The sequence below is a fragment of the Salmo salar genome, chromosome 13 (assembly GCF_965601325.2).
Source record: "Salmo salar chromosome 13, fSalSal1, whole genome shotgun sequence".
In the NCBI taxonomy this organism is placed as follows: domain Eukaryota; kingdom Metazoa; phylum Chordata; class Actinopteri; order Salmoniformes; family Salmonidae; genus Salmo; species Salmo salar.
The window spans coordinates 79,318,762-79,346,605 of record NC_138303.1 but is presented as its reverse complement, the minus strand read 5'-3'; the positions used below and the strand labels follow the sequence as shown (position 1 = coordinate 79,346,605).

General features: G+C 42.9%; 1 protein-coding gene across 2 annotated transcripts; it reads left to right on the top strand.

Moving 5' to 3' along the window:
* Nucleotides 1–186: 186 nt before the first annotated feature.
* On the top strand, nucleotides 187–27,727 carry LOC106567984 (purinergic receptor P2X, ligand-gated ion channel, 5). Of its 2 annotated transcripts, XM_014137933.3 has the most exons (13): nucleotides 187–425; nucleotides 14,271–14,421; nucleotides 15,365–15,436; nucleotides 16,049–16,124; nucleotides 16,463–16,547; nucleotides 16,969–17,049; nucleotides 17,925–18,066; nucleotides 23,916–24,049; nucleotides 24,246–24,339; nucleotides 24,434–24,499; nucleotides 26,328–26,410; nucleotides 26,530–26,751; nucleotides 26,830–27,727. In XM_014137933.3, exons 1-13 carry the CDS (start codon nucleotides 202–204, stop codon nucleotides 26,840–26,842), a joined length of 1,443 nt encoding a protein of 480 aa, XP_013993408.1. In that variant the 5' UTR covers nucleotides 187–201; the 3' UTR covers nucleotides 26,843–27,727. The 2 variants fall into 2 exon arrangements, with proteins under 2 accessions (XP_013993408.1, XP_013993407.1); XM_014137932.3 differs by lacking the exon at nucleotides 26,830–27,727 and having other exon boundaries at nucleotides 26,530–26,822.
* The last annotated feature ends 117 nt before the right edge of the window (nucleotides 27,728–27,844 follow it).

Sequence of the window (27,844 nt, the reverse complement as noted above, 5' to 3'; positions counted from 1 at the left end):
AGGGTCATGTTTGAGATAGGCAGTCATGAAATATATTCATTCCTAGAATAACCTGTTAATGATTAGCTGATCTGAGATCAGACCTAGGAATTATAATTATAAATTATTATTGCAGAAAAAGCAGAAACTTAAACAGCTTTCATGGTAGGTTATCCTAGGGCTAGGTCATTGGAATGGCAGTAGCCTCTTATAAATGGACTAATGATAGCCCATGCAATTGCCACTGACTTCAGTGCTGTCAGTCTCACACGCGCAGTCACCCGGCTGTCGAAGTCTGGTGACAGGAACATGGGCGAATTGACTTGGAGAATCTTTTTCCTCGGTTTCCTTAATTTTAAAACAGAAAAATATGTAATCGCCGAAAACAGAAAATTGGGAATCTCATTTAGAGTTTTTCAGATCTGTGTGCTGCTATACGTGATCGGGTGAGGTGCATGTTTTATTGTATTTTATTGCATGCTCGCGACGTAAAAATAATGTATTAAATCATGTACTAAAAGTGTCAATCATTATTTAGATACAAAGTCGCAACTACAGTTGATTTAATTGTACATTTTGGGTGTCTTTGAGGTCGTTCAAACTGTCATCATGGAACAGGAGTAAAAATGTTTTTATTTAAATACAAGTCAGTTAAGAAAAAATTATAATTTACAATTATAGCCTACACCGGCCAAACCCCGAACGACGCTGGGCCAATTTTGCGCCGCCCTATGAGACTCCCAATCACGGCCGGTTGTAATACAGCCTGGATTCGAACCAGGGTGTCTGTAGTGAAGACTCTAGCACTGAGACACAGTGTCTTAGACCGCTGAGCCACTGACAGACGATTTTTAAGTTATCTTTTTCAGAGTCATGGCACGAGTTCTGTAAGAGCTATTGAAGATTGATGTACAAAAAAAAAAGAAGGAAAACAACTTTCAACAAAAAAAGCAGTGGGTTTTTGTCGATCCTCCCCAATTAAGAATATATCATTTTCATAGTCATGGTAAGAGCTATTGAAAATTTAAAGCAAAAAAATAAAAAAGGGCATGGATTTTTGTCCATCCTCCCCATTCAGAATATCTCATTTTCAGTCTTACACAAAGTGTGTAAGAGCTATTGAAGATTGAATGCTACAAGCTCATGTCACACCTGTATTTGGGGAGTTTCTCCTATTCCTCTCTGCAGACGCTCCTCAAGCTCTCTCAAGTTGGATGGGGAGTGTTGCTACACAGTTATTTTCAGGTCTCTCTAGAGATGTTTGATTAAGTTCAAGTCTGGGCTCTGGCTGGGCCACTCAAGGACATTCAGAGACTTGTCTCAAAGCCGCTCCTGTGTTAACTTGGCTGTGTGCTTAGGGTCGTTGTCCTGTTGGAAGGTAAACCATCGCCCCAGTCTGAGGTCCTGAGCGCTCTGGAGCAGGTTTTCATCAAAGATCTCTCTGTACTTTGCTCCATTCATCTTTCCCTTGATCCTGACTAGTCTCCCAGTGTCTGCCGCTGAAAAACATCCCCACAGCATGATGCTGCCACCACCATGCTTCACCGTAGGAATGGTGCCAGGTCATCTCCAGACGTGATGCTTGGCATTCAGGCCAAATAGTTAAATCTTGGTTTCATTAGACCAGAAAATCTTGTTTCTCATGGTCGGAGAGTCTTTTACGTGACTTTTGGCAAACTCCAAGAGGGCTGTCATGTACTTGTTACTGAGGAGTGGCTTCCGTCTGGCCACACTGCCATAAAGGCCTGATTGGTGCAGAGATGATTGTTCTTCTGGAAGGTTCTCCCATCTCCAAAGAGGAACTCTGGAGCTCTGACAGATTGACCATCGGGTTCTTGGTCACCTCCCTGACCAAGGCCCTTCTCCCCCCATTGCTCAGATTGGCCGGGCGGCCAGCTCTAGGAAGAGTCTTGGTGGTTCCAAACTTCTTGAGTTCTTGGAGACCTTCAATGCTGCAGAAATTTTTTGGTACCCTTCCCAAAATCTGTGCCTCAACACAATCCTGTCTTGGAGCTTTATGGGCAATTCCTTTGACCTCGTGGCTTGGTTTTTGCTCTGACATGCACTGTCAACGGTGGGACCTTATATAGACAGGTGTGTGCCTTTCCAAATCATGTCCAATCAGTTTTTTATTTGTAATAAATGTAACCTTTATTTAACTTTTTATTTCATCCATTTTATAATAAGGCTGTAACATAACAAAATGTGGAAAAAGTGAAAGGGTCTGAGTACATTCCGGATGCACTATGTTCATCGATACAATTTTATACAAATATCAAAATAATTGCAATTTGGGTAAATGGAAATTGTTCATAGTAAAGATGAGGTATTGTCTGCATATCCATTGTTCTTTCGAAGGCCAACCCTACCATTGGCGTGCTTGGCCGAAAAGCATTTGTTTTTTCATGTCATCTGACCATAGCACCGCCTGGAGTTTGCAAAATGACATTGGCACAGTGCCGATTTTAGCATGTCAGCAAAGCCATTTCACAACACAACACTAAACATTACAGGAATTGTACTATAACGGTGACAAACGGTGCCCACAAACTGTTAGGGCCTACATAAAGCTGTCCCAACAGCAGAGCTTTCTTTTCAGCACCATGGAGTAAAATAAATCCTTACCACTGCCACACCTGGCTGTCAGCGGAGCCTTATCTGGCAGTGAAACAGTTAATTCAGCCTCATTTCAGCCTCTAAAAGCATCCAAGATGGCGTAGCAGTCAGACGTCTTTTGTCTTCGTCTTGTCAGGTCCCGTGTATATATCTTTTTATATATTTTTTCTTCGCTTATATTTTTTATCTTTTTCTTAACCTCAACTTCAACATACTCTCCTGCAATCCGCCCTCACCCAATGTGGTATGGATCTGCTATTTTCTTTACTTCAGAACCGGAACCCCCAACAGAAGCTGGCCAACTAACTAGCTACTAGCTACTAGTCAGCTAACCACTGCTAGCGGACATCAGCTAACCTTTAGCCCAGGCAACTCTTGCCAGTCTACACAGCGCGATTCAAACCAGACTATATCGGACTTATTTTTTTCCATATCTCCGGATTCCTACCGCAAGCTCTGAACCTTTTCACCTGGATCATCGCAGCTAGCTAGCTGCTATCCGAGTGGCCACTCCTGGCTAACGTCTCTGTCCCGAAGCAAGCACCAATTAGCCTGGAGCTAGCCAATGCTAGGCCCATATCCCGGCTAGCTGAAGAGGTCCATCAGCCACTCCTTGGGCTACAATACCTATTTTGCCAATTGGCCTAGACCCCTTTAACCTCTTACATCTAGATGTTCCGCTAGCGGAACACCTCCAATATCCAATGATAGGGCGTGGCGCGAATGACAAATTCCTCAAAAATCCCCAAACTTCCATTTTTCAAACATATGACTATTTTACACCATTTTAAAGACAAGACTCTCCTTTATCTAACCAAATTGTCCGATTTCAAAAAGGCTTTACAACGATAGCAAAACATTAGATTATGTTAGGAGAGTACCCAGACAGAAATAATCACACACCCATTTTTCAAGCTAACATATAATGTCACAAAAACCAAAACCACAGCTAAATGCAGCACTAACCTTTGATGATCTTCCTCAGATGACGCAGATGATGATCTTCCTCAGATGACGCTCCAATATTCTGAGTAGATAGCCCGGCCTTCATGGCTAGCTATTTTGACACCCACCAAGTTTGGCACTCACCAAACTCAGATTTACTATAAGAAAAATGTTTTGTTCAATCAAGTTCATATTTATGTCAAAAACCAGCTTTTTACATTAGCATGTGACGTTCAGAACTAGCATACCCACCGAAACTTCCGGTGAATTTACTAAATTACTCACGATAAACGTTTACAAAAAACACAACAATTATTTTAAGAATTATAGATATAGACCTCCTTTATGCAATCGCGGTGTCAGATTTTAAAATAGCTTTTCGGTGAAAGCACATTTTGCAATATTCTGAGTAGATAGCCCGGCCATCATGGCTAGCTATTTTGACACCCACCAAGTTTGGCACTCACCAAACTCAGATTTACTATAAGAAAAATTGGATTACCTTTGCTGTTCTTCGTCAGAATGCACTCCCAGGACTTCTAGTTTACACCCAATGTTGTTTTGGTTCCAAATAATCCATAGTTATATCCAAATAGCGGCATTTTGTTCTTGCGTTCAAGACACTATCTGAAGGGTGACGCGCCGGCGCATATCGTGACAAAAAATGTCAAAATATTCCATTACCGTACTTCGAAGCATGTCAAACGCTGTTTAAAATAAATTTGTATGCGATTTTTCTCGTAAAATAGCAATAATATTCCGACCGGGAGACGTCGTTTTCGTTCAAAGACTGAAAATGTAAAATGGACTCTTCACGTGCAGGCGCGCACCCGTTTCATTGTTCTCAGATCGACCACTATCCAAATGCGCTACTGTTTTTCGCCAAGAGGACTGCAGAGTCATCATTCCCCGTTCTGGTGCCTTCTGAGAGCCTATGGGAGCCTTAGAAAATGTCACGTTACAGCAGAGATCCTCTATTTTCCATAAAGAGGCCAAGAAGGCCAAGAAGGCCAAGAAATGGTCAGAGAGGGCACTTCCTGTATGCAATCTTCTCAGGTTTTGGCCTGCCATATGAGTTCTGTTATACTCACAGACACCATTCAAACAGTTTTAGACACTTTAGGGTGTTTTCTATCCAAATCAAACAATTATATGCATATTCTAGTTTCTGGGCAGGAGTAATAACCAGATTAAATTGGGTACGTTTTTTTATCCGGTCGTGAAAATACTGCCCCCTATCCTAAACAGGTTAACTGCGGAGCCCCGCCGACCCATCATGACTGGACTACCAACGTAATCTGCCCGAGGGGTTTTTTCAACAGGCACCCCCATCGCGACGTCCCCTGAATAGCCCATCTGCTAGCCGCAGCCCGCCAGCTGTCTAGAGCATATCGGACTGTTAGCTCAAGAGGCCCATCTGACAATTTCTTGGGCCACTATAACTATTTTGCCAATTGGCCTGGACCCTTTTACTACACGGAGCCCTGCTGATCCATCACGGCTGGTCGGCCGACGTAACTGCACGAGGGGGCTACAACAGACTTCTTCCGTCGCGACGTCCCTCTAAGGCCCTTCTGCTAGCTTGCTAACCCTGACCCGCTAGCTGTCTGAATCACCGTGTCTCCAGCCTGCTTAGCTACTCACTGGACCACAATGATCACTCGGCTACGCATGCCTCTCCCTAATGTCAATATGCCTTGTCCATTGCTGTTTTGGTTTGTGATTATTGTCTTATTTCACTGTAGAGCCTCTAGCAGTGCTCAATATGCCTTAGCTAACCCTTTAGTTCCACCCCCCACACATGCGGTGACCTCACCTGGTTTAAATTATGTTTCTAGAGACAATATCTCTCTCATCGTCACTCAATGCCTAGGTTTACCTCCACTGTATTCACATCCTACCATACCTTTATCTGTACATTATGCCTTGAAACTATTCTACCGTGCCCAGAAACCTGCTCCTTTTACTCTCTGACGACTAGTTCTTTAGCCGCCGTACCCTTATACTACTCCTCCTCTGTTCCTCTGGTGATGTAGAGGTTAATCCAGGCCCTGCAGTGCCTAGCTCCACTCCCATTCCCCAGGCGCTCTCATTTGTTGACTTCTGTAACCATAAAAGCCTTGGTTTCATGCATGTTAACATCAGAAGCCTCCTGCCTAAGTTTGTTTTATTCACTGCTTTAGCACACTCTGCCAACCCAGATGTCCTAGCCGTGTCTGAATCTTGGCTTAGGAAGACCACCAAAACCCCTGAAATTTCCATCCCTAACTACAACATTTTCCAACAAGATAGAACTGCCAAAGGGGGCGGAGTTGCAATCTACTGCAGAGATAGCCTGCAGAGTTCTGTCTTGCTATCCAGGTCTGTGCCCAAACAATTTAAAAAATCCACCTTTCCAGAAACAAGTCTCTCACCGTTGCCGCTTGCTATAGATGACCTTCTGCCCCCAGCTGTGCCCTGGACACCATATGTGAATTGATTGCCCCCCATCTATCTTCAGAGCTCGTGCTGTTAGGTGACCTAAACTGGGACATGCTTAACACCCCGGCCATCCTACTAGCTAAGCTTGATTCCCTCAATCTCACACAAATGATCAACGAACCGATCAGATACAACCCCAAATCCGTAAACACGGGCACCCTCATAGATATCATCCTAACCAACCTGCCCTCCAAATACACCTCTGCTGTCTTCAACCAGGATCTCAGCGATCACTGTCTCATTGCCTGCGTCCGTAATGGGTCTGCGGTCAAACAACCACCCCTCATCACTGTCAAACGCTCCTTAAAACACTTCAGCGAGCAGGCCTTTCTAATCGACCTGGCCCGGATATCCTGGAAGGATATTGACCTCATTCCGTCAGTAGAGGATGCCTGGTTATTCTTTAAAAGTGCTTTCGTCAACATCTTAAATAAGCATGCCCCATTCAAAAATGTAGAACCAAGAACAGATATAGCCCTTGGTTCACTCCAGACCTGACTGCCCTTGACCAGCACAAAAACATCCTGTGGTGTACTGCATTAGCATCGAATAGCCCTTGCGATATGCAACTTTTCAGGGAAGTTAGGAACCAATATACACAGGCAGTTAGGAAAGCAAAGGCTAGCTTTTTCATACAGAAATTTGCATCCTGTAGCACAAACTCCAAAAAGTTCTGGGACACTGTAAAGTCCATGGAGAATAAGAGCACCTCCTCCCAGCTGTCCACTGCAGAGGCTAGGAAACACTGTCACCACCGATAAATCCATGATAACTGAGAATTTCAATAAGCATTTCTCTACGGCTGGCCATGATTTTCACCTGGCTACCCCTACCCTGGTCAACAGCCCTGCACCCCCCACAGCAACAAGCCTCCCCCATTTCTCCTTCACCCAAATCCAGATAGCTGATGTTCTGAAAGAGCTGCAAATTCTGGACCCCTACAAATCAGAAGGGCTAGACAATCTGGACCCTCTCTTTCTAAAATTATCAGATGAAATTGTTGCAACCCCTATTACTAGCCTGTTCAACCTCTTTCGTATCGTCTGAGATTCCCAAAGATTGGAAAGCTGCTGCGGTCATCCCCTCTTCAAAGGGGGAGACATTCTTGACCCAAACTGCTACAGACCTATATCTATCCTACCCTGCCTTTCTAAGGCCCTCGAAAGCCAAGTTAACAAACAGATCACCGACCATTTCGAATCCCACCGTACCTTCTCCGCTATGCAATCTGGTTTCCGAGCTGGTCATGGGTGCACCTCAGCCACGCGCAAGGCCCTAAACGATATCATAACCGCCATCGATAAGAGACAATACTGTGCAGCTGTATTCATCGACCTGGCCAAGGCTTTCGACTCTGTCAATTCCCACATTCTTATCGGCAGACTCAACAGCCTTGGTTTCTCAAATTACTGCCTCGCCTGGTTCACCAACTACTTCTCAGACAGAGTTCAGTGTGTCAAATCGGAGGGCCTGTTGTCTGGACCTCTGGCAGTCTCAATGGGTTTGCCACAGGGTTCAATTCTCGGGCCGACTCTCTTCTATGTATACGTCAATGATGTTGCTCTTGCTGCTGGTGATTCTCTGATCCACCTCTACGCAGACGACACCGTTCTGTATACTTCTGGCCCTTCTTTGGACACTGTGTTAACTAACCTCCAGACGAGCTTCAATGCCATACAGCTCTCCTTCCGTGGCCTCCAACTGCTCTTAAATGCAAGTAAAACTAAATGCATGCTCTTCAACCGATCGCTGCCCGCACCTGCCCGCCCGTCTAGCATCACTACTCTGGACGGTTCTGACTTAGAATATGTGGACAATTACAAATACCTAGGTGTCTGGTTAGACTGTAAACTCTCCTTCCAGTCTCACATTAAGCATCTCCAATCCAAAATTAAATCTAGAATTGGCTTCCTATTTCGCAACAATGCATCCTTCACTCATGCTGCCAAACATACCCTCGTAAAACTGACTATCCTACCGATCCTTGACTTCGGCGATGTCATTTATAAAATAACACTCTACTCAGCAAATTGGATGCAGTCTATCACAGTGCCATCCGTTTTGTCACCAAAGCCCCATATACCACCCACCACTGCGACCTGTATGCTCTCGTTGGCTGGCCCTCGCATCATATTCGTCGCCAAACCCACTGACCCCAGGTCATCTATAAGTCTTTGCTCGGTAAAGCCCCGCCTTATCTCAGCTCACTGGTCACCATAGCAGCACCCACCCGTAGCACGTGCTCCAGCAGGTATTTTTCACTGGTCACCCCCAAAGCCAATTCCTCCTTTGGCCGCCTTTCCTTCCAGTTCTCTGCTGCCAATGACTGGAACGAACTGCAAAAATCACTGAAGCTGGAGACTCATATCTCCCTCACTAACTTTAAGCACCAGCTGTCAGAGCAGCTCACAGATCACTGCTCCTGTACATAGCCCATCTGTAAATAGCCCTTCCAACTACCTCATCCCCATACTGTTATTAATTTATTTTGCTCCTTTGCACCCCAGTATCTCTACTTGCACATTCATCTTCTGCACATCTATGACTCCAGTGTTTTATTGCCTATTTATTGCCTTACCTCCCTTATCCTACCTCATTTTCACACACTGTATATAGACTTTTTTTACATTTATTTTATTTATTATTACTATTATTATGATTTTTATTGATTTTTCTATTGTATTATTGACTGTATGTTTGTTTATTCCATGTGTAACTCTGTGTTGCTCTTTGTGTCGCACTGCTTTGCTTTATCTTGGCCAGGTCGCAGTTGTAAATGAGAATTTGTTCTCAACTAGCCTACTTGGTTAAATAAAGGTGAAATAAAAACTTTTTTTTTTTTACTGCCTTTTTAAAAAACATAGCTGATATGGGTGACTTGCTTTAAGTAACCAATGTGGTTTCTACTGACAATTTAGATGTACAAACTATGGCATAAGGGAATGAGGAGCAGGTAAGAGGCAATCCGTAATTTCGATTAAGACATTAATGAGCAAGCTAAGATGGATGCAGTCAATATAACTATTGGTTTCAAATGTACAGCGACAGAATTCAGAACTTTGGGCTGTTCTTACAGTACTCTCCCTGTACACCAAGTAGGAACCGTAGGATAAATAAAGGGGGCATATAAGCAGACAATGAAAGCTCTTACAATATTCGATGATGTCATTTCTCTAAAACAGGCTATAGGCTACATGTGCACTACCAAGTCAGAACAGTAGGCTAAGTTATGAGGGGGAAAGGGACCAAGTTATTAGGGTGAGGCACATGGGCAACTTACTATACAACATACACTTAGTATTACTTTCTTAGCTACAGTATACATATCTCCCTGGCATATTACATAATTTATGCAGCAACATACAAGATGTTTTTGAAATCACCTTGTTGTGCTGTGCTCACTTGAACAGAAAGGTGGGGCGGCGGTCTTTCTTGTGGGCAAATTTTGTTATCAAACTTTGTCATCAAAGTCTGGCATTCTTTGGATTTCTGGTGCTTTCAAGACAACTGGGAACTCGGGAAAAAAAAAAAAAAAAAAAAGGTTGAATCATGATGTCAGTGATCTCTAGAAAGAGGCCAGAGTTCCCGACTTCGAACTCCGAGTTGGATTACTGGATTATTTTCCCTTTCGGAGCTCGTTTTCTTTCAAGTTCCCGGTTGTCTTGAACTCACTGAAGTCTGAGATTTTCAATTTCCGAGTTTCCAGTTGTTTTGAGCACGGCAGAAGTCATGCTGGATTGACAGCATAGCCAATGTATTCAACATTTTCTGGCCCGTGGTGTTGCATGTGAATGTTTATCCTTTAAAGCTTGGAATAGAGACCCCAGACTTGGGCCACACACCCTCTCCACTGAATAGCAGGCTAGTGATTGCTTTGCAACACTTGCAGTTAGCCACTGATTCCTTCCTAACCACTCATTGTTGAATTAGCAATTTCAAACTTGTTGTGTAATGTTTATGTCCAATGGCTGATGAGTACCGATATGTTTTATCTATAATTTCTCTTCATATGACAAGGTTTGAAAAGGATTTGCCAGTAGATTATCGACTTGATTCATGACGATGACTGCTTGTCTAGCTTGCTAGCTAAGATTTTGAAAGTATGATGTTGACATGTCCAATCAAAGCTACGGTAGATATAACGTGATTTGACATAATTTTATCCGTGGCCAATGACCATGAGCCTTTTTGGATGGGCACTTCTAATGTAAATCTATGGCAGCACCCAAGGGGCTTGAATTTTCAAGCTCTACCCGTAGATTTTGCCATGACGAAGTGTCCCCATGAGTGACAGAACACTGAGCCAATCACGGCGCAACTAGAGAACATTATCAACCCCTATGCTCTGTATTTTCTGCTGGCTGCCCCACCACTACAGAAAGCACTGAGCTAGGCTGAAACACCTGCATTTTGGAGCTGCCTTACTTAAGAAAGCAAAAAGAGACCATGTTTGTATGCGGCTTTATTGCCTCAAATTATTTTTTTATTACATTGTTTGCAAACAGATTTGTTTTCTTTTGCTAAACAGGTGGGGCTCAAAACTCCCTAAATGACGGGCCGCCACTGCATTGGCACTTTGGTTGGAAGCAGTGCTATGGTCATATGACACGAAAATAGAGGTCTTTGGCCACGCTTACCAGTGGTGGGTTTTTGCACACAACATTTTGCAATGGCCATCTCAGTCTCCCCAGCTAGCTTATTTGGTTCCTTGGAAGTTGTCAGAAGGTCCGTTTTCGGTTTCCCATTGGTTCTGGTAAAACCAGTAAAAGTCAACGTTTTCCTGGGAGGCTTAGGTTAACTGTTTTGAACAGATAGGACACATAAATTCATTTGCTTAGGCACTAATTATGCAAATATGTTTTATTATTTATATGTTTTATTCTTTTTTATTGTGGCACAGCATCAGTGAGATTTGAACCTATGATCTTCTGTTTTCTATCCATGGCCACTGCACCACCAGGATGGAGCAAGCATGCCATCTTTTGTTTAACTCATACAAAGCTGTTCATTTCAGTCTATTCAAAGGAAACAATCACTCATTAAGATCAAGTGTGGCCAATTAGTGTTTTTCTTTTGTTAATGTATTTTTAAGGAACTCATTCCGGCTTTCAACTGGCTCTTGAAAGTTGTAATAGTAGATTGCACTTGGTGCAATTTCGAAATTGGGTAGTGCATCATCAGTTTTCCTCATGTAATGTCAGTCATTGCATACCGGATCAGCTAGTCCATGTCAGCTAATGTTTTTTAAAGTGGGTTTTTTAGCCCATAGATTTTGTTGTAGTGTTTAAGTCACTCAAATATCCCATGAATACACGTTAGACATGGCAAAATGTATAGAATTGCAAATGCAAGAAAATTAGCTTTGAAACTGCAAAATTGTCTCTGCCCCCAAAACAAAATGTGTAGAATTGCAGGAAATAAACTTTAAATGTGATGATTCACCATTCTGAATGGGGGGGCTGAGTGAAAAAGTTTTGGAACCCCTGAGATAGAGTTTTGTTGACGCTGTTAGCAGTTGATGTTATTCTTTAATAACACAGACCCCAAAGCAAATCAGGGGGAGGAAAATAGGTTTATTCAAATAGGACAAATCATGATTGGAAGTAGATGGTCGTTCTCCCCTATCCTCAGTTCTCCCCTCTCCAGTGATCCTTTAAAACATTTTTATTAAACCTTTATTTAACCAGGAAAAGCCCATTGAGACCCAGAGTCTCTTTTTCAAGGGAGACCTGGCCAAGAAGGCAGCCGCAATCAATACATTACAGAATTAAAACATACAACAATACAATACAACAACATGATCCAGCCTTAAAAAAAGCATTTACACTCTGTAACAGTCTCCCATCAAAATGTTAAATTCATTCAGTGGCACTAACATATCTAGATGAAGCATGGATTGTAGATTATTCCATGCGTCTGGTGCACAAGAAGAGAAGGCAGTCTTGCCTAATACTGTAAATGTCCTGTGGACTTCAAGTAGCAACAACCTAGCAGACCGGGTATGGTAATTGCTGGTGGTGAAGGAGACCAGACTACAGAGGTAAAGAGTGAGTTTACCCAAAAGGGCTTTGTAGATGAACACATACAAATGTATCTTTCTGCGCATATATATTGAGGTCCAACCTACTATTTGGTACAATGTGCAATGATGGGTGAGTGACTTGGTATTTGTAATAAAGCGCAAGGATGCATGATAAACAGAATCCAGTCTCTGGAAGACGGAGGAGGCTGCATGCATATACAACAAGTCACCATAATCAATTACAGAGAGAAAGGTAGCCTGAACAAGCTTCTTTCTAGCCATTCTCTCCTGTGGTTGTTTCCTGTGATTATCTCCACAGAACAAAGGGACAGGATCTAGTTTTATAACCCAGCCCTAGCCTGTGGTTGACCAATTAGAAGTCCTTGCTCTATGACTGGGCCAATGGCCAAATAACAAGTATCCTATTTCAGGCTCAATGTGTAGACAAATTCCTCCCATGTCTCTGACCCATTAATACATAATTCTCTATTGCAGAAAAACCACTATTTCCATTGATCGTTAATTCTATTGACTTCTCATCCTCTTGACCTCTCGTACTCTGTCTCTGCATTGTGTATTTATCTTTAAAATATTCTTATAATGCTGAGAAAGGGGGATACCTAGTCAGTTGTCCAACTGAATGTATTCAACTGAACTGTGTTTTCCACATTTAACCTAACCCCTCTGAATCAGAGAGGTGCGGGGGGCTGCCTTAATCAACATCCACATCTTCGGTGCCTGGGGAACAGTAGGTTAACTGCCTTGCCCAGGGGCAGAATGACCGATTTTTACCTTGTCAGCTCGGGGATTCAATCCAGCATCCTTCCGGTTACTGGCCCAATGCTCTAGCCACTAGGCTAGAACAGAATGTTTATGTTTTTAAATAACATTCTTAGGATGTTCTTTGAACGTTACTAATGTTTTATTGTGGTTTTTATGGAACATTTTCATAATGTTCTGAGAACATGACTTTAAATAGAACCATGAGGAAACCTGCAGAAAAGGTTATGCGGAAGTACTGAAGTTCCCACAGAAGAACGTTGTTTCTTAATGTTCTCTGAATGTTCTGGGAACGTGACTTTAAATAGAACCATGAGGAAAACTGCGGAAAACATTACCTACTGGGCACAGATGTCAATTCATCGTCTATTTCACGTTGGTACAATGTAATTTCATTGAAATTACGTGGATGTAACGTTGATTGAATGAGTCTGTTCCCAGCAGGTATGCCGAAGTGCTGAAATTCCCACATTGTTTCTTAACGTTCTCTGAATATTCAGAGAAAATTACTTTAATAGAACCATGAGGAAACCTACAGAAAACGGTATGCTGAAGTACTGAAATTCCCAAAGAAGAACGTTGTTTCTTAACGTTCTTGGAACATTCTGAGAACTTGACTTTAAATCGAACCATGAGGTAACCTGTAGGAAACACTATTCTGTAGTACTGAAATTCCCACAGAAGAACGTTGTTTCTTAACATTCTCTGAATGTTCTGAGAACATGACTTTAAATAGAAACATGAGGAAACCAACAGAAAACCTTATGCTAAAGTAATGAAATTGTGGAAAGGTTGTATGCAAAATAACCCTGGGACAACCACGATCTCGCCATGCTCTAAGAAACATATGGTTTCAGAATGTTATGGACTAGTTGGGTCTGGACTTGAACCCCATTGTGTTTGAATTGAAGAGGACAGTCCATAAGGCTTAAGCGCAGACAAAGAATTTCAAGGATCTGGACATATTCTGTATGGAGGAATGGTCTAAGACCCCTCCCAATGTGTTCTCCAATCTCATAAAACATTTTAGAAAAAGGCTCAGTGTCGTTATCCTCGCAAGGGCCCTGCTGGAGTATTTAAACAAATTCCCTTTCTCTGAGCAATTGTATTAGTATAAAATAATATATTTATATATATATATATTTTATCATACAATATAGACAGTGTTATAGAGTGCACTTGACATTTCTATGTCTTTTGACTCAGCACATGAATGAACGCTTTAATATATCCAGGGCACAAGTCCCATACTGTAATTTGTTCAAAGTTTGTTCAAATACCATCAATGTAATTTCTATATGTGACTGACAACGGCTCAACATTTTCAAATGTGACCGAGAGTTAGAACGATTTAAAAATATATTTTTTTAAAGTTGAGGCTTAGACTAAATGTAAGAAATCAACCAATCAATCAATCAATCAATAACCGGTGCATTTAAATTCTCAGGTGGGTCTTAGTGTATAAGAAGGGGTACCAATCGAGGGAAGAGACCGTCCAAAGCTCTGTCATCACCAAGCTGAAAGGAGTGGTCATGACCAACAACACAGAATCTGGACTTTACCTATGGGGGGCTGAGGATTATGTCATACCTCCAACGGTGAGATCCGGGAACATTTGGGGAGGTTTTATGTACACAGGTAAAGCTGGCGCAGTACACAGCTTTACTGCTAGATGATTCATTCAAGTCTAATTGAGTTGAAGCTGAAGCTCAACAGTGATACAGGAAGTCATTGATTGTATATTTCAAGTACAACGAGTCACATTTTTATGGGGTCTCACCATTAACTCACTTTCATCAGTTTTCAATCAGACCCAAATAGTTTTTTAAATAACAGGACACCACATGCAGATTTATATCACATCAACAGAGACAGTATATCTGGCCATGGCATGAGAATAGTGCGCTTTTAGAAACACTAGCATAAGCATGTTTGTCAGCTATTTTGAACATCTATTTGGTACAGTTTTAGAATATGATAAGTTGACATGTATTTAGAGTGCTCTTCAATTATTTTTAAGAACATGTCTGATGTCTTTAAATAATGTTTATTTTGTAAGGTCATGGAAAAGGCAATGATTGGGGTCATTGGACATTATACTTTACAGGCTATAGAGCAATAGGACAATCACACCTTTCGCTATATACATTTTAGCTATAAACTACTGAGTCTTTTTTCCTCAAGAGACAAACCATTTCATCTGCCCTGTTAAATAAAAGAGAGAGGGTTGTTCCCCAAGTCTAATTGCTATAATTCTCTTAACCTTTAGCGACTCAATGATAAACAGATTAAATAGAAAGGTCTGCTCTTGTCCACATGGTGAGCCCAGTCAGCCACCACTGGATCTCCTTCATTTTGTAAGGCTATATTAATATGGAGTGTGAAGCTGTGCTATTTACATTTAAGCTTACGGCATTAAAAGCTTTGATAAATGAATATGTATTTAGGGCTTTGATTTTGTACAGTTAATACACAGTCCCCTAACTAACCTGACCGAGGAAAGTATAGTGTCCAACATTTTAGCTTGTTGTTGATTTTCAGGGTGAACAAGTCTTCTTCATTGTTACAAACTACCTTGAGACCCCAAATCAGAGGCTTGGGTTCTGTGCTGAGGTGAGTGAAAAGCAATATTGTACTACCATAATCGAGATAAAAATCTTGTTAATTGACTTTATTTTGAAAGATCCCCCAATTCTGAGATAGAGATTGGATGACTGTGCAGCTGAGATAGAAATACTTTAATGATCCAATCAAGCAAAGAAATTAAACTCCGCATTGATGATGCAAGTATTCTCACCATATATGGCAAAGTAAACGGAAAATCGACTGGTAATTTGGGGCGGATGTCAGAATCCAAACAGCCTATAGCAACAGTTTTTCCCCCAGAGAGAGATTGCTTGACCTTGACATTGTCTTCCAATACTTGCTTATTTGATATTATAGTAGGTTTTCGGTGCCATTATGATGATTTTCAGAAAAGTTATGAAAAATATATTAATTATATTTAATAATGATAAAAATGTTCATAGTATGAAGGGGGCAATGTGTCACTGTTCACTGGTCCAATAACATTGTGTATTCCTAAATTGCTTTAGCATTCAAATGATACTCCCTATTGTGTTCACCATGCTATTGTATGTTGCCGTCGTCTCTAGGCTCTTCAATACACAGCTTTGAATACAGGTTTGCATTTGTAACTACAGCAACGTGTCCTTTTTTCTCCAGAGCCCTAAGGTGCCAGATGGACAATGTGTAAACAATGAGGATTGTGCCGAGGGTGAGGTGGTAATAGCTGGCAATGGTAAGGACTAATATGGTCGACTGGGGCAGTCTATCTCATTTCAATTTCAATTTCCAAGATAACATTTATTTACAGATTAACACTGGTTTTGGTCACATTTCTCATAAATGCACATGTACACCACAAATTCTTGGGAAGTGTATGAGAATCACCAGGGTTGGAATTGGACAAGTGTCTCTCTTAAAAAATTCCTTGATATTGACATTTAAAAAAATCTATTTTGCATGTTAAAATTATTCAACTCTGGGATCTCCTACATGTTACCATTCCCCATAATTTCCACCCAGAGAATTATGTCTTTCCAGGATGTTGACAGGGATCTTTGCTTTTCCCTGCAGGGGTAAAGACTGGACTGTGTTTAAACTCTACAGGGACCTGTGAGATACATGGCTGGTGTCCCGTCGAGACGGGCCGGAAACCCTCGTGAGAATTCATCCTCTTTTGCTGTGAAAATAATGAAATACTCACTTTTGCACTCCACTACAGATTGAGGATCTTAATTGGAGCCAATTTGCTACAGCAGGAATATAATCCTGCAGCAACAGGACATGTGAATTATTATGTGGATTATAACTAATGGGCATTTTTGTAGGGGTTGATACATCTTTTGTTAGGGCAAATCAAGTCTGAAATTTCAAAGTAGAAATGATGAACTTTGGAAGCCTTTTTAAAACTCAAATACACTACAAGTTTGCATTTCCTGCTTTGGAGGAAAATTCTCAGCAACAAAAGATTAAGATCCTACATCTGTACATTATGAACTTCAGTATGAAGTACCTTGTCCTGATTATCTACCATTATGTAGCAGTCACTCTGGTTGAACACTTTTCCCCTTCATTTCCAGGGAGGCTTTATTAAGCAAGGCAGAAAACTTCACAATTTACATCAAGAACTTTGTCAGGTTTCCGAAGTTTGAATTCTCCAAGTAAGTGGTTATGAGTGGTGCTAAGTGGTGCTTGTTCATACAGACCTCAAAGTAGTCCCTAGAGACTGTCTGTCTCTACAGACACAGTCAGTGTCAGTGACATAGATCAGTAAGTATGTGTGAGTAGGGCAGTGGGGGATACATGTCCTAGCACTGCTCTGAATAGCTATGAGGGTGCACAGTCCCTTCTATTTATATACCCCCAAAGCCATATAGCCCAGGGCCGTGTGTGTGTGTGTGTGTGTGTGTGTGTGTGTGTGTGTCTGTGTGTCTGTGTGTGTGTGTGTGTGTGTGTGTGTGTGTGTGTGTGTGTGTGTGTGTGTGTGTGTGTGTGTGTGTGTGTGTGTGTGTGTGTGTGTGTGTGTGTGTGTGTGTGTGTGTGTGTGTGTGTGTGTGTGTGTGTGTGTGTGGTGATCTGAGATGTCCTTGACAGCAGAGCAGGCCCAGCCCTGGACAGGTGTTAGAACAGATCTGGTTGGCTCACTGGGCTCTCATGCCAATAAGGCTGTTGTAGAAGGTTTAATCAGCTAGAACATTGGTATTGTCTTTCCAAGCCTAACCTGGAAATTACAGAGACGTCAGACCTCTGCCAATTGATCATTTCAGTTGTGTGTATTGAATGGAAAATGTCTAAACTATGAAGTTATTGATCTGTAAAGTTATTTGATATGATATGTAGCTCTGTGCTATTCCTTATCTAAGTAAGGGTCAAAGAGAAAGCTTGTTATTTGAAGCTGATAAGATAACTTCACTGCTCAGTTTATTATGTTTTAGGACTATGACCTTTTGGGATTTAGACAAGAAAAAGTATGATACTGAACTACTAAGCACATAGCTAAAAGCTACATGTCCTGTTCTGTGTTCTTTCCCCTCAGGTCAAATGTTCTGGACACCGGTAATGACTCCTATCTAAAGAGATGTTCCTATGACAACATCCTCCAACCCTACTGCCCCATCTTTCGTCTAGGAGACCTGGTCAGCAGGACTGGACACGACTTTCAGGACATGGCTGTAGTGGTACATATTTACAATCTTTTGGTTTTGAAATGTACACTTTATTTAACCAAGTAGTCCCATTGAGGTTAGGTGACCTTTTTCCCTGGCAGAGGGAGACCTGGCATAGAGGGGCAGCAATGTTGTATAAAAACGAAGGTTTATCAGCATACAGTACGTTGCTACCCAGGAAAGACACTCAATACAATGCATTAAACAGTCAGTAATCAGGGTTGGGTTTCTAGTTTAACAGTGAGTCTGAATTATGCTTTTCAGGCCTTCGTCATGCTATCCAAGCAGTGTGGGAGGGATGTAGGTCTCTCTTCCTCCAGTCCATTTCATAATGATACTTGCTTTCAGGCAGTTAGGTAATTACCATTATTTTGAGGACATTTAATTTGACTTTTGCCATGTAGGCTGCGGTCATTAGGCATGAAATTGAAATGAACAACAACTATGGTTGCATAATAACAACATTATGAAACATAACAGTTGTTAGATTTCTATTAAATGGCTTGACACAGAGCCCTGTATAAAGTGCCCTCACCTCAACTTTGAACGTTACTAATGTTTTATTGTGGTTTTTATGGAACATACAAAAATTATAAAAAGTAACACAATAACATAACAATAACGAGGCTATATACTGGGGGTACCAGTACCGAGTCAGTGTGCGAGGGGACAGTTTGGTTGAGGTAATTTGTACATGTAGGTAGGTGTGAAATGACTATGCATAGATAATAAACGGTGAGTTGCAGTAGTGTACAAAACAAATTGGTGGGGGGTGTCAATGTAATAATTGTCAACAGTCTTCTGGCTTGGGGGTAGAAGCTGTTAAGGAGCCTGTTGGTCTGAGACTTGGCACTCCGGTACCGCTTGCTGTGCGGTAGCAGAGAAAACAGTCTATCACTTGGGTGACTGGAGTCTCTGACAATTGTATGGGCTTTCCTCTGACACCGCCTATTATATAGGTTCTGGCAAGAATCTTGGCCCTAGTGATTTTTTACATTTTACATTTACGTCATTTAGCAGACGCTCTTATCCAGAGCGACTTACAAATTGGTGCATTCACCTTATGATATCCAGTGGAACAACCACTTTACAATAGTACATCTACATCTTTTGTTTTGTTTTGGGGGGGGGGGGGGGTTAGAAGGATTACTATATCCTATCCCAGGTATTCCTTAAAGAGGTGGGGTTTCAGGTGTCTACGGAAGGTGGTGATTGACTCCGCTGTCCTGGCGTCGTGAGGGAGCTTGTTCCACCATTGGGGTGCCTTAGCAGCGAACAGTTTTGACTGGGCTGAGCGGGAACTGTGCTTCCGCAGAGGTAGGGGGGCCAGCAGGCCAGAGGTGGATGAACGCAGTGCCCTTGTTTGGGTGTAGGGCCTGATCAGAGCCTGAAGGTACGGAGGTGCCATTCCCCTCACAGCTCCGTAGGCAAGCACCATGGTCTTGTAGCAGATGTGAGCTTCAACTGGAAGCCAGTGGAGTGTGCGGAGGAGCGGGGTGACGTGAGAGAACTTGGGAAGGTTGAACACCAGACGGGCTGCGGCGTTCTGGATGAGTTGTATGGGTTTAATGGCACAGGCAGGGAGCCCCGCCAACAGGGAGTTGCAGTAATCCAGACGGGAGATGACAAGTGCCTGGATTAGGACACGCGCCGCTTCCTGTGTAAGGCAGGGTCGTACTCTGCGAATGTTGTATAGCATGAACCTACAGGATCGGGTCACCGCCTTGATGTTAGCGGAGAACAACAGGGTGTTGTCCAGGGTCACGCCGAGGCTCTTAGCACTCTGGGAGGAGGACACAATGGAGTTGTCCACCGTGATGGCGAGATCATGGAAAGGGCAGTCCTTCCCCGGGAGGAAGAGCAGCTCCGTCTTGCCGAGGTTCAGCTTGAGGTGGTGATCCATCATCCACACTGATATGTCTGCCAGACATGCAGAGATGCGATTCGCCACCTGGTTATCAGAAGGGGGAAAGGAGAAGATTAATTGTGTGTCGTCTGCGTAGCGATGATAGGAGAGACCATGTGAGGATATGACAGAGCCAAGTGACTTGGTGTATAGCGAGAATAGGAGAGGGCCTAGAACTGAGCCCTGGGGGACACCAGTGGTGAGAGCACGTGGTGCGGAGACGGATTCTCGCCACGCCACCTGGTAGGAGCGACCTGTCAGGTAGGACGCAATCCAAGAGTGAGCCGCGCCGGAGATACCCAACTCGGAGAGGGTGGAGAGGAGGATCTGATGGCTCACAGTATCAAAGGCAGCAGATAGGTCTAGAAGGATGAGAGCAGAGGAGAGAGAGTTAGCTTTAGCAGTGCGGAGAGCCTCCGTGACACAGAGAAGAGCAGTCTCAGTTGAATGACCAGCCTTGAAACCTGACTGATTTGGATCGAGAAGGTCATTCTGAGAGAGATAGCAGGAGAGCTGGCCAAGGACGGCACGTTCAAGAGTTTTAGAGAGAAAAGAAAGAAGGGATACTGGTCTGTAGTTGTTGACATCGGAGGGATCGAGTGCAGGTTTTTTGAGAAGGGGTGCAACTCTCGCTCTCTTGAAGACGGAAGGGACGTAGCCAGCGGTCAAGGATGAGTTGATGAGCGAGGTGAGGTAAGGGAGAAGGTCTCCAGAAATGGTGATGTACTGGGCCGTACCCACGACCCTTTGTAGCGCCTTACAGTCAGATGCCGAGCAGTTGCCATACCAGGCGGTGATGCAACCGGTCAGGATGCTCTCAATGGTGCAGCTGTAGAACTTTTTGAGGATCTGGGGACCCATGCCAAATCTTTTCAGTCTCCTGAGGGGGAAAAGGTTTTGTCGTGTCCTCTTCACGACTGTCTTGGTGTGTTTGGACCATGATAGTTCATTGGTGATGTGGACACCAAGGAACTTGAAACTCTCGACCCGCTCCACTACAGCCCATTTGATGTTATAATGGGGGCCTGTTCGGCCCGCCTTTTCCTGTGGTCCTCGATCAGCTCCTTTGTCTTGCTCACATTGAGGGAGAGGTTGTTGTCCTGGCACCACACTGACAGTTCTCTGACCTCCTCCCTATAGGCTGTCTCATCGTTGTCGGTGATCAGGCCTACCACTGTTGTGTTGTCAGCAAACTTAATGAAGGTGTTAGAGTTGTGTTTAGCCACGCAGTCGTGGGTGAACAGGGAGTACAGGAGTGGACTAAGGACAAACCCATGAGGGGCCCCAGTGTTGAGGATCAGCGTGGCAGACGTGTTGCCTACCCTTACCACCTGGGGGCGGCCCGTCAGGAAGTCCAGGATTCAGTTGCAGAGGGATGTGTTTAGTCCTAGGGTCCTTAGCTTAGTGATGAGCTTCGTGGGCACTATGGTGTTGAACGCTGAGCTGTAGTCAATTAACAGCATTCTCACATAAGTGTTCCTTCTGTCCAGGTGTGAAAGGGCAGTGTGGAGTGCAATTGAGATTGCGTCATCTGTGGATTTGTTGGGGCGATATGCAAATTGGAGTGGGTCTAGGGTATCCGGGAGGATGCTGTTGATGTTTATTTATTTTATTTTTTATTTCACCTTTATTTAACCAGGTAAGCTAGTTGAGAACAAGTTCTCATTTACAACTGCAACCTGGCCAAGATAAAGCAAAGCAGTGCGACACAAACAACAACACAGAGTTACACATGGAATAAACAAGTGTACAGTAAATAATACAATAGAAAAAAAGAAAGTCTATATACAGTGTGTGCAAATGGTGAGGGGAGGTAAGGCAATAAATAGGCCATAGTAGCGAAGTAATTACAATTTAGCAGATTAACACTGGAGTGATAGATGAGCAGATGATGATGTGCAAGTAGAGATACTGGTGTGCAAAAGAGCAGAAAAGTAAATAAAAACAATATGGGGATGAGGTAGGTAGGTTGGGTGGGCTATTTACAGATGGACTATGTACAGCTGCGGCGATCGGTTAGCTGCTCAGATAGCTGATGTTTAAAGTTGTTGAGGGAAATATAAGTCTCCGAACTTCAGCGATTTTTGCAATTCGTTCCAGTCACTGGCAGCAGAGAACTGGAAGGAAAAGCGGCCAAAGTAGGTGTTGGCTTTGGGGATGACCAGTGAGATATACCTGCTGGATCGCGTGCTACGGGTGGGTGTTGTTATGGTGACCAGTGAGCTGAGATAAGGCGGAGCTTTACCTAGCATAGACTTATAGATGACCTGGAGCCAGAGGGTCTGGCGACAAATATGTAGTGAGGGCCAGCCGACTAGAGCATACAGGTCGCAGTGGTGGGTGGTATAAGGGGCTTTGGTAACAAAATGGATGCCACTGTGATAGACTGCATCCAGTTTGCTGAGTAGAGTATTGGAAGTTATTTTGTAGATGACATCGCCGAAGTCGAGGATTGGTAGGATAGTCAGTTTTACTAGGGTAAGTTTGGCGGCGTGAGTGAGTGAAGGAGGCTTTGTTGCGAAATAGAAAGCCGATGCTAGATTTGATTTTGGATTGGAGATGTTTAATATGAGTCTGGAAGGAGAGTTTACAGTCTAGCCAGACACCTATGTATTTGTAGTTGTCCACATATTCTAGGTCAGAACCGTCCAGAGTAGTGATGCTAGTCGGGTGGGCGGGTGTGGGAAGCGATCGGTTGAAAAGCATGCATTTGGTTTTACTAGCGTTTATGAGCAGTTGGAGGCCATGGAAGGAGTGCTGTATGGCATTGAAGCTCGTTTGGAGGTTAGTTAACACAGTGTCCAAAGAAGGGCCAGAAATATACAGAACGGTGTCGTCTTCGTAGAGGTTGATCAGGGAATCACCCGCAGCAAGAGTGACATTGTTGATATAGTGAAGATATAGTAATATAGTGAAGTCAGTGAAGACACTTGCCAGTTGGTCCATGCATGCTTTGAATACACGTCCTGGTAATCCATCTGGCCCTGCGGCTTTGTGAATGTTGACCTGTTTAAAGGTCTTGTTCACATCAGCTACCGAGAGCGTTATCACACATCCAGAACAGCAGGTGCTCTCGTGCATGCTTCAGTGTTGCTTGCCTCGAATCGAGCATAAAAGGCATTTAGCTCGTCTGGTAGGCTCGTGTTACTGGGCAGCTCGCGTCTGGGTTTCCCTTTGTAGTCCGTAATAGTTTTCAACCCCTACCACATCCGACGAGCGTCAGAGCCAGTGTAGTAGATTTCAATTTTAATCCTGTATTGACGCTTTGCTTGTTTGATGGTTCGTCTGAGGGCATAGCGGGATTTATTATAAGCGTCCAGATTAGTGTCCCGCTCTTTGAAAGCGGCAGAACTAGCCTTTAGCTCGATGCGGATGTTGCCTGTAATCCATGGCTTCTGGTTGGGATATGTACGTACGGTCACTGTGGGGACGACGTCGTCGATGCACTTATTGATGAAGCCGATGACTGAGGTGCTATACTCCTCAAAACCATTGGATGAATCCCGGAGCATATTCCAGTCTGTGCTAGCAAAACAGTCCTGTAGCGTAGCATCCGCGTCATCTGACCACTTCCGTATTGAGCGAGTCATTGATACTTCCTGCTTTAGTTTTTGCTTGTAAGCAGGAATCAGGAGGATAGAATTATGGCAAAGATGATCAGCAATGTGTTTGCTACTGTGTGATTGTTAGAGTTTCCAGTTTGTACTTGAGGTTTTAACATTTTAAAGTACAGTATAATTATGTTCCTAGTTGTTAATGTTTAATGAGGAGTTGATGGAAATGCGACCACAGTTCATAGTCAAGGTTAAGAAAGTACATCTTGAATAGCACTGCAATAGAGTCATCCTTCATATTTAGAGCAACATTAATCTCTCTCTCTCTCTCTCTCTCTGTCTCTATCTCTAACTCTCTCTGTCTGTCTCTTTCTATCTCTAACCCTCTCTCTTTCTCTCAGGGTGGGTCAGTTGGAATTCTGATTGAGTGGAACTGTGATTTGGATAAGGACTACTCACAGTGTAACCCAAAGTACAGCTTTACTCGTTTGGATATCAACTTAAACAGCACTGTCACGTCAGGCTACAACTTCAGGTACATCTTGAAATGCAGTAATAAGCAGATTGTACTTCAAGCAGATATAATAATCCATGCCCTCATTCTGAAAAGGTATTAGCTTCAACTAATAAGGCTTGAGCTCTCTCCAACTACTGCATTTAATCTCAGATCTATCTCTACCAGGCAGTTGTTGACATTTCTGTTCCAAACAGCTGATTTGTTTGTATTCCAGATATGCCCGGTATTACAAAGACGAAGCTGGAGAGAGCTTCCGGACTTTATATAAAGTCTATGGGATTCGCTTTGATATCATGGTGAATGGACGGGTATGACAGTCATTCTTGCTACACTTACTTGAATGTGTTGATAGTATTCATATTACAGTTTGTCAGATTAAATGTTCTTTATTGTGTTTTTCAGGCTGGAAAATTCAACATCATTCCCACAGTAATAGCTATTGGGTCTGGGTTAGCTATTATGGGCATGGTAAGTAATTTAATATATGTGTGTATTCATTTGTTTCCAATAGACATACTGGTCCCCCAAAATATATTACTCTGTGATTCTATGTCATGTAGCATGGCCAGATTGGATGTTATCAAATTATTTTGATATATTACATTTACATTTACATTTAAGTCATTTAGCAGACGCTCTTATCCAGAGCGACTTACAAATTGGTGCATTCACCTTATGATATCCAGTGGAACAACCACTTTACAATAGTGCATCTAAATCTTTTAAAGGGGGGGGGGGGGTTAGAAGGATTACTTTATCCTATCCTAGGTATTCCTTAAAGAGGTGGGGTTTCAGGTGTCTCCGGAAGGTAGTGATTGACTCCGCTGTCCTGGCGTCGTGAGGGAGCTTGTTCCACCATTGGGGTGCCAGAGCAGCGAACAGTTTTGACTGGGCTGAGCGGGAACTGTGCTTCCTCAGAGGTAGGGAGGCGAGCAGGCCAGAGGTGGATGAACGCAGTGCCCTTGTTTGGGTGTAGGGCCTGATCAGAGCCTGAAGGTACGGAGGTGCCGTTCCCACTCACAGCTCCGTAGGCAAGCACCATGGTCTTGTAGCGGATGCGAGCTTCAACTGGAAGCCAGTGGAGAGAGCAGGGGAGCGGGGTGACGTGAGAGAACTTGGGAAGGTTGAACACCAGACGGGCTGCGGCGTTCTGGATGAGTTGTAGGGGTTTAATGGCACAGGCAGGGAGCCCAGCCAACAGCGAGTTGCAGTAATCCAGACGGGAGATGACAAGTGCCTGGATTAGGACCTGCGCCGCTTCCTGTGTGAGGCAGGGTCGTACTCTGCGAATGTTGTAGAGCATGAACCTACAGGATCGGGTCACCGCCTTGATGTTAGTGGAGAACGACAGGGTGTTGTCCAGGGTCACCACAAGAGAGCGATCCCCGATCATTGTTCAATGAAATAGTAATCTTCTTAATTCCAAAGCGATCTCTAGCCCCTATCCCCTTGCTTAGGCACTCCTGTAGATCTGAAACAATTGGGTAGGTCTAAGCAATATGCAGTGTTGGGGAGTAATGAACTACATGTAATTCAACTAGTAATTTAACTACATTTTGCAGTAGCTTGGTGGTCGTTGAACTAAATCAAAGATTGTCTATTATATTGACAAGATATTCGGTGACCGCTCTAACAATGGAAATACTCCACAAAGATGGAAGTTATGCGGGAGGACGAGAGATCAGGTGGGACCATTCTAGCCAATGAGAGGGCAGATATGTGTGAACAACAGGCCATAGAGCTAGATAGAGGACTCATCTTTGCATCTGTGCCATTATAGCGTGACAGCATGGGCGTTTATTATGTTGTTAAAATATACTTTCAGAGTAGCTTCCCCAACACTGGCAAGATGACTACATTTTCTTTTGCCTATCTAATTCTGTCAGATCTACAGGAGTACCTTGGGTGTATAGGGGTTCATTTGGGATTCAGAAACCCTCTGCCCCCTTGTATAAGGTTTTAGTGCCCTATTTTAGTCATATTATTTATCAGAGAAGACAGCTATTTGAAGTCTGCTGTTTACATTTAGATGCACTATTGTAAAGTGGTTGTTCCACTGGATATTATAAGGTGAATGCACCAATTTGTAAGTCGCTCTGGATAAGAGCGTCTGCTAAATGACTTAAATGTAAATGTACATTCACAGGACATTTAGTGTTTTTTTGTTTTTGCTATGGCCTAAAAGGTTACCTCAAGCTTTATTGGGGTTTTTGGTTTTATTTATATCATACTGATTACTGTGATCTATTGTATGTCTTGACCTAAACCTGGGCTTTGTGTTTGTTTTTCGTTTCAGGGAAAATTTGTGTGCGATATGATATTTATTTACATGATGAGCACGAGTTCCTACTTCCGAGACAGGAAATTTGAGATTCTCAAGTAAGACACTATGACATGGTATTGCTACTAAATACAGAATTTACACTTTGTAGTTTAATCAATTAAAGTATGTATTTGAAGTCTGGGATTGCTTGCTGTGTAAAACATCCCTTTAACAGGAAAGAACGGATTAAGAAGCACAAAGAGAGTGCGAAGACAGTGGTGAACCGAGACACAAGAAAACACAGGACACATGCTGGGGAACAACATGAGCTCACCACACTCTCTACGAAAAAAGAGGAGAAACCAGAGCCCACCACTCAGGACGCGGAGAAACAGGACCTTAAAACTGGGGAGAAAAAGGAGGTTCATATTCTCTCTCCGCGAACTGTGGGGCAACGGTATAATACTCACCCTCCACGACACTAACCAATTAATTCAGAGTGAGACACATTTTTATTTACCCTTTATTAACACAGGTTGGCCGATTGAGGTCAGAAGACTTGTTTTTCAAGAAAGACGTGAGACAAAGAAAGAGGTGCTGCTATCGTCAAGACGGCTAGACTGGGTCCTCTAGCAGGTGGAAAGGGAAACGAGGGTGGGTGAGGTGGTGATCCTGATGCCCACCCTCCTTCTTCTCTACCAGCGGAGGTTGCTGATGCTGACACTTGGCTCTGGTTTTCCAATGTCTCAGGAGTGATGTGTGTGCTGATTGGAAATGATGGTGACTGATAGGCTAGCAAAGAGAAATGACAATGCTCTCCTCTCCTTACACTTTACTGGTGCAATGACAATGCAGACGCTCTAAGAAGCGAGATATTTATCAAAGAGAAAAAGCACCATTACATTTCTGTAGTGTCATATTTATTTGTTTAAGATGGAAGCATAATGCATCTGGTGTCAATTAGGCCGTGCAATCAAACCATGGTAGAGGACTGAACTAGGTTATGCTGGCTGTGGTGTTTCTTCACACCTAAAGAGACAGCTTGTAGTATAATTAAATCCTTGTGAGTCATATTATGCAATTCCACATATCGCGAGATTAGGCCTACAATTGCTTTCTCACGTCATTGGAAAATACACTGAGTGTGAGGTTGTCTATCATAAATACTATGCATTTAATGTGATTACTTGTAATTTCCATCATGTATTGACTGGAGACTTATTTGTGAAGGAATGTAACTGTTTTTCTGAGTGATTTGTGATGTTTTATTTGTGCTTCCCATGACTTGTGTTTTTGTATATAAAAAAAAGAAGACAAAGTACATATCTATGTTGTACTATACAGGGCACATTTGAAAAAAAGAGACCTAGGTCTCAATATGTCTTCCCTGTTAAAAAAAAGGTCAAATAAAATATAAATGTCCTGTGACTAAAGGAGTGGTTTGTAATGTATTGCCTTGATATTCAAACATTTTTGTATTGGTAATGCATCAGGCACATCACCCTGTAGCCCACTACCTATCACTATGTTTATAACCTAGATATGCTTAC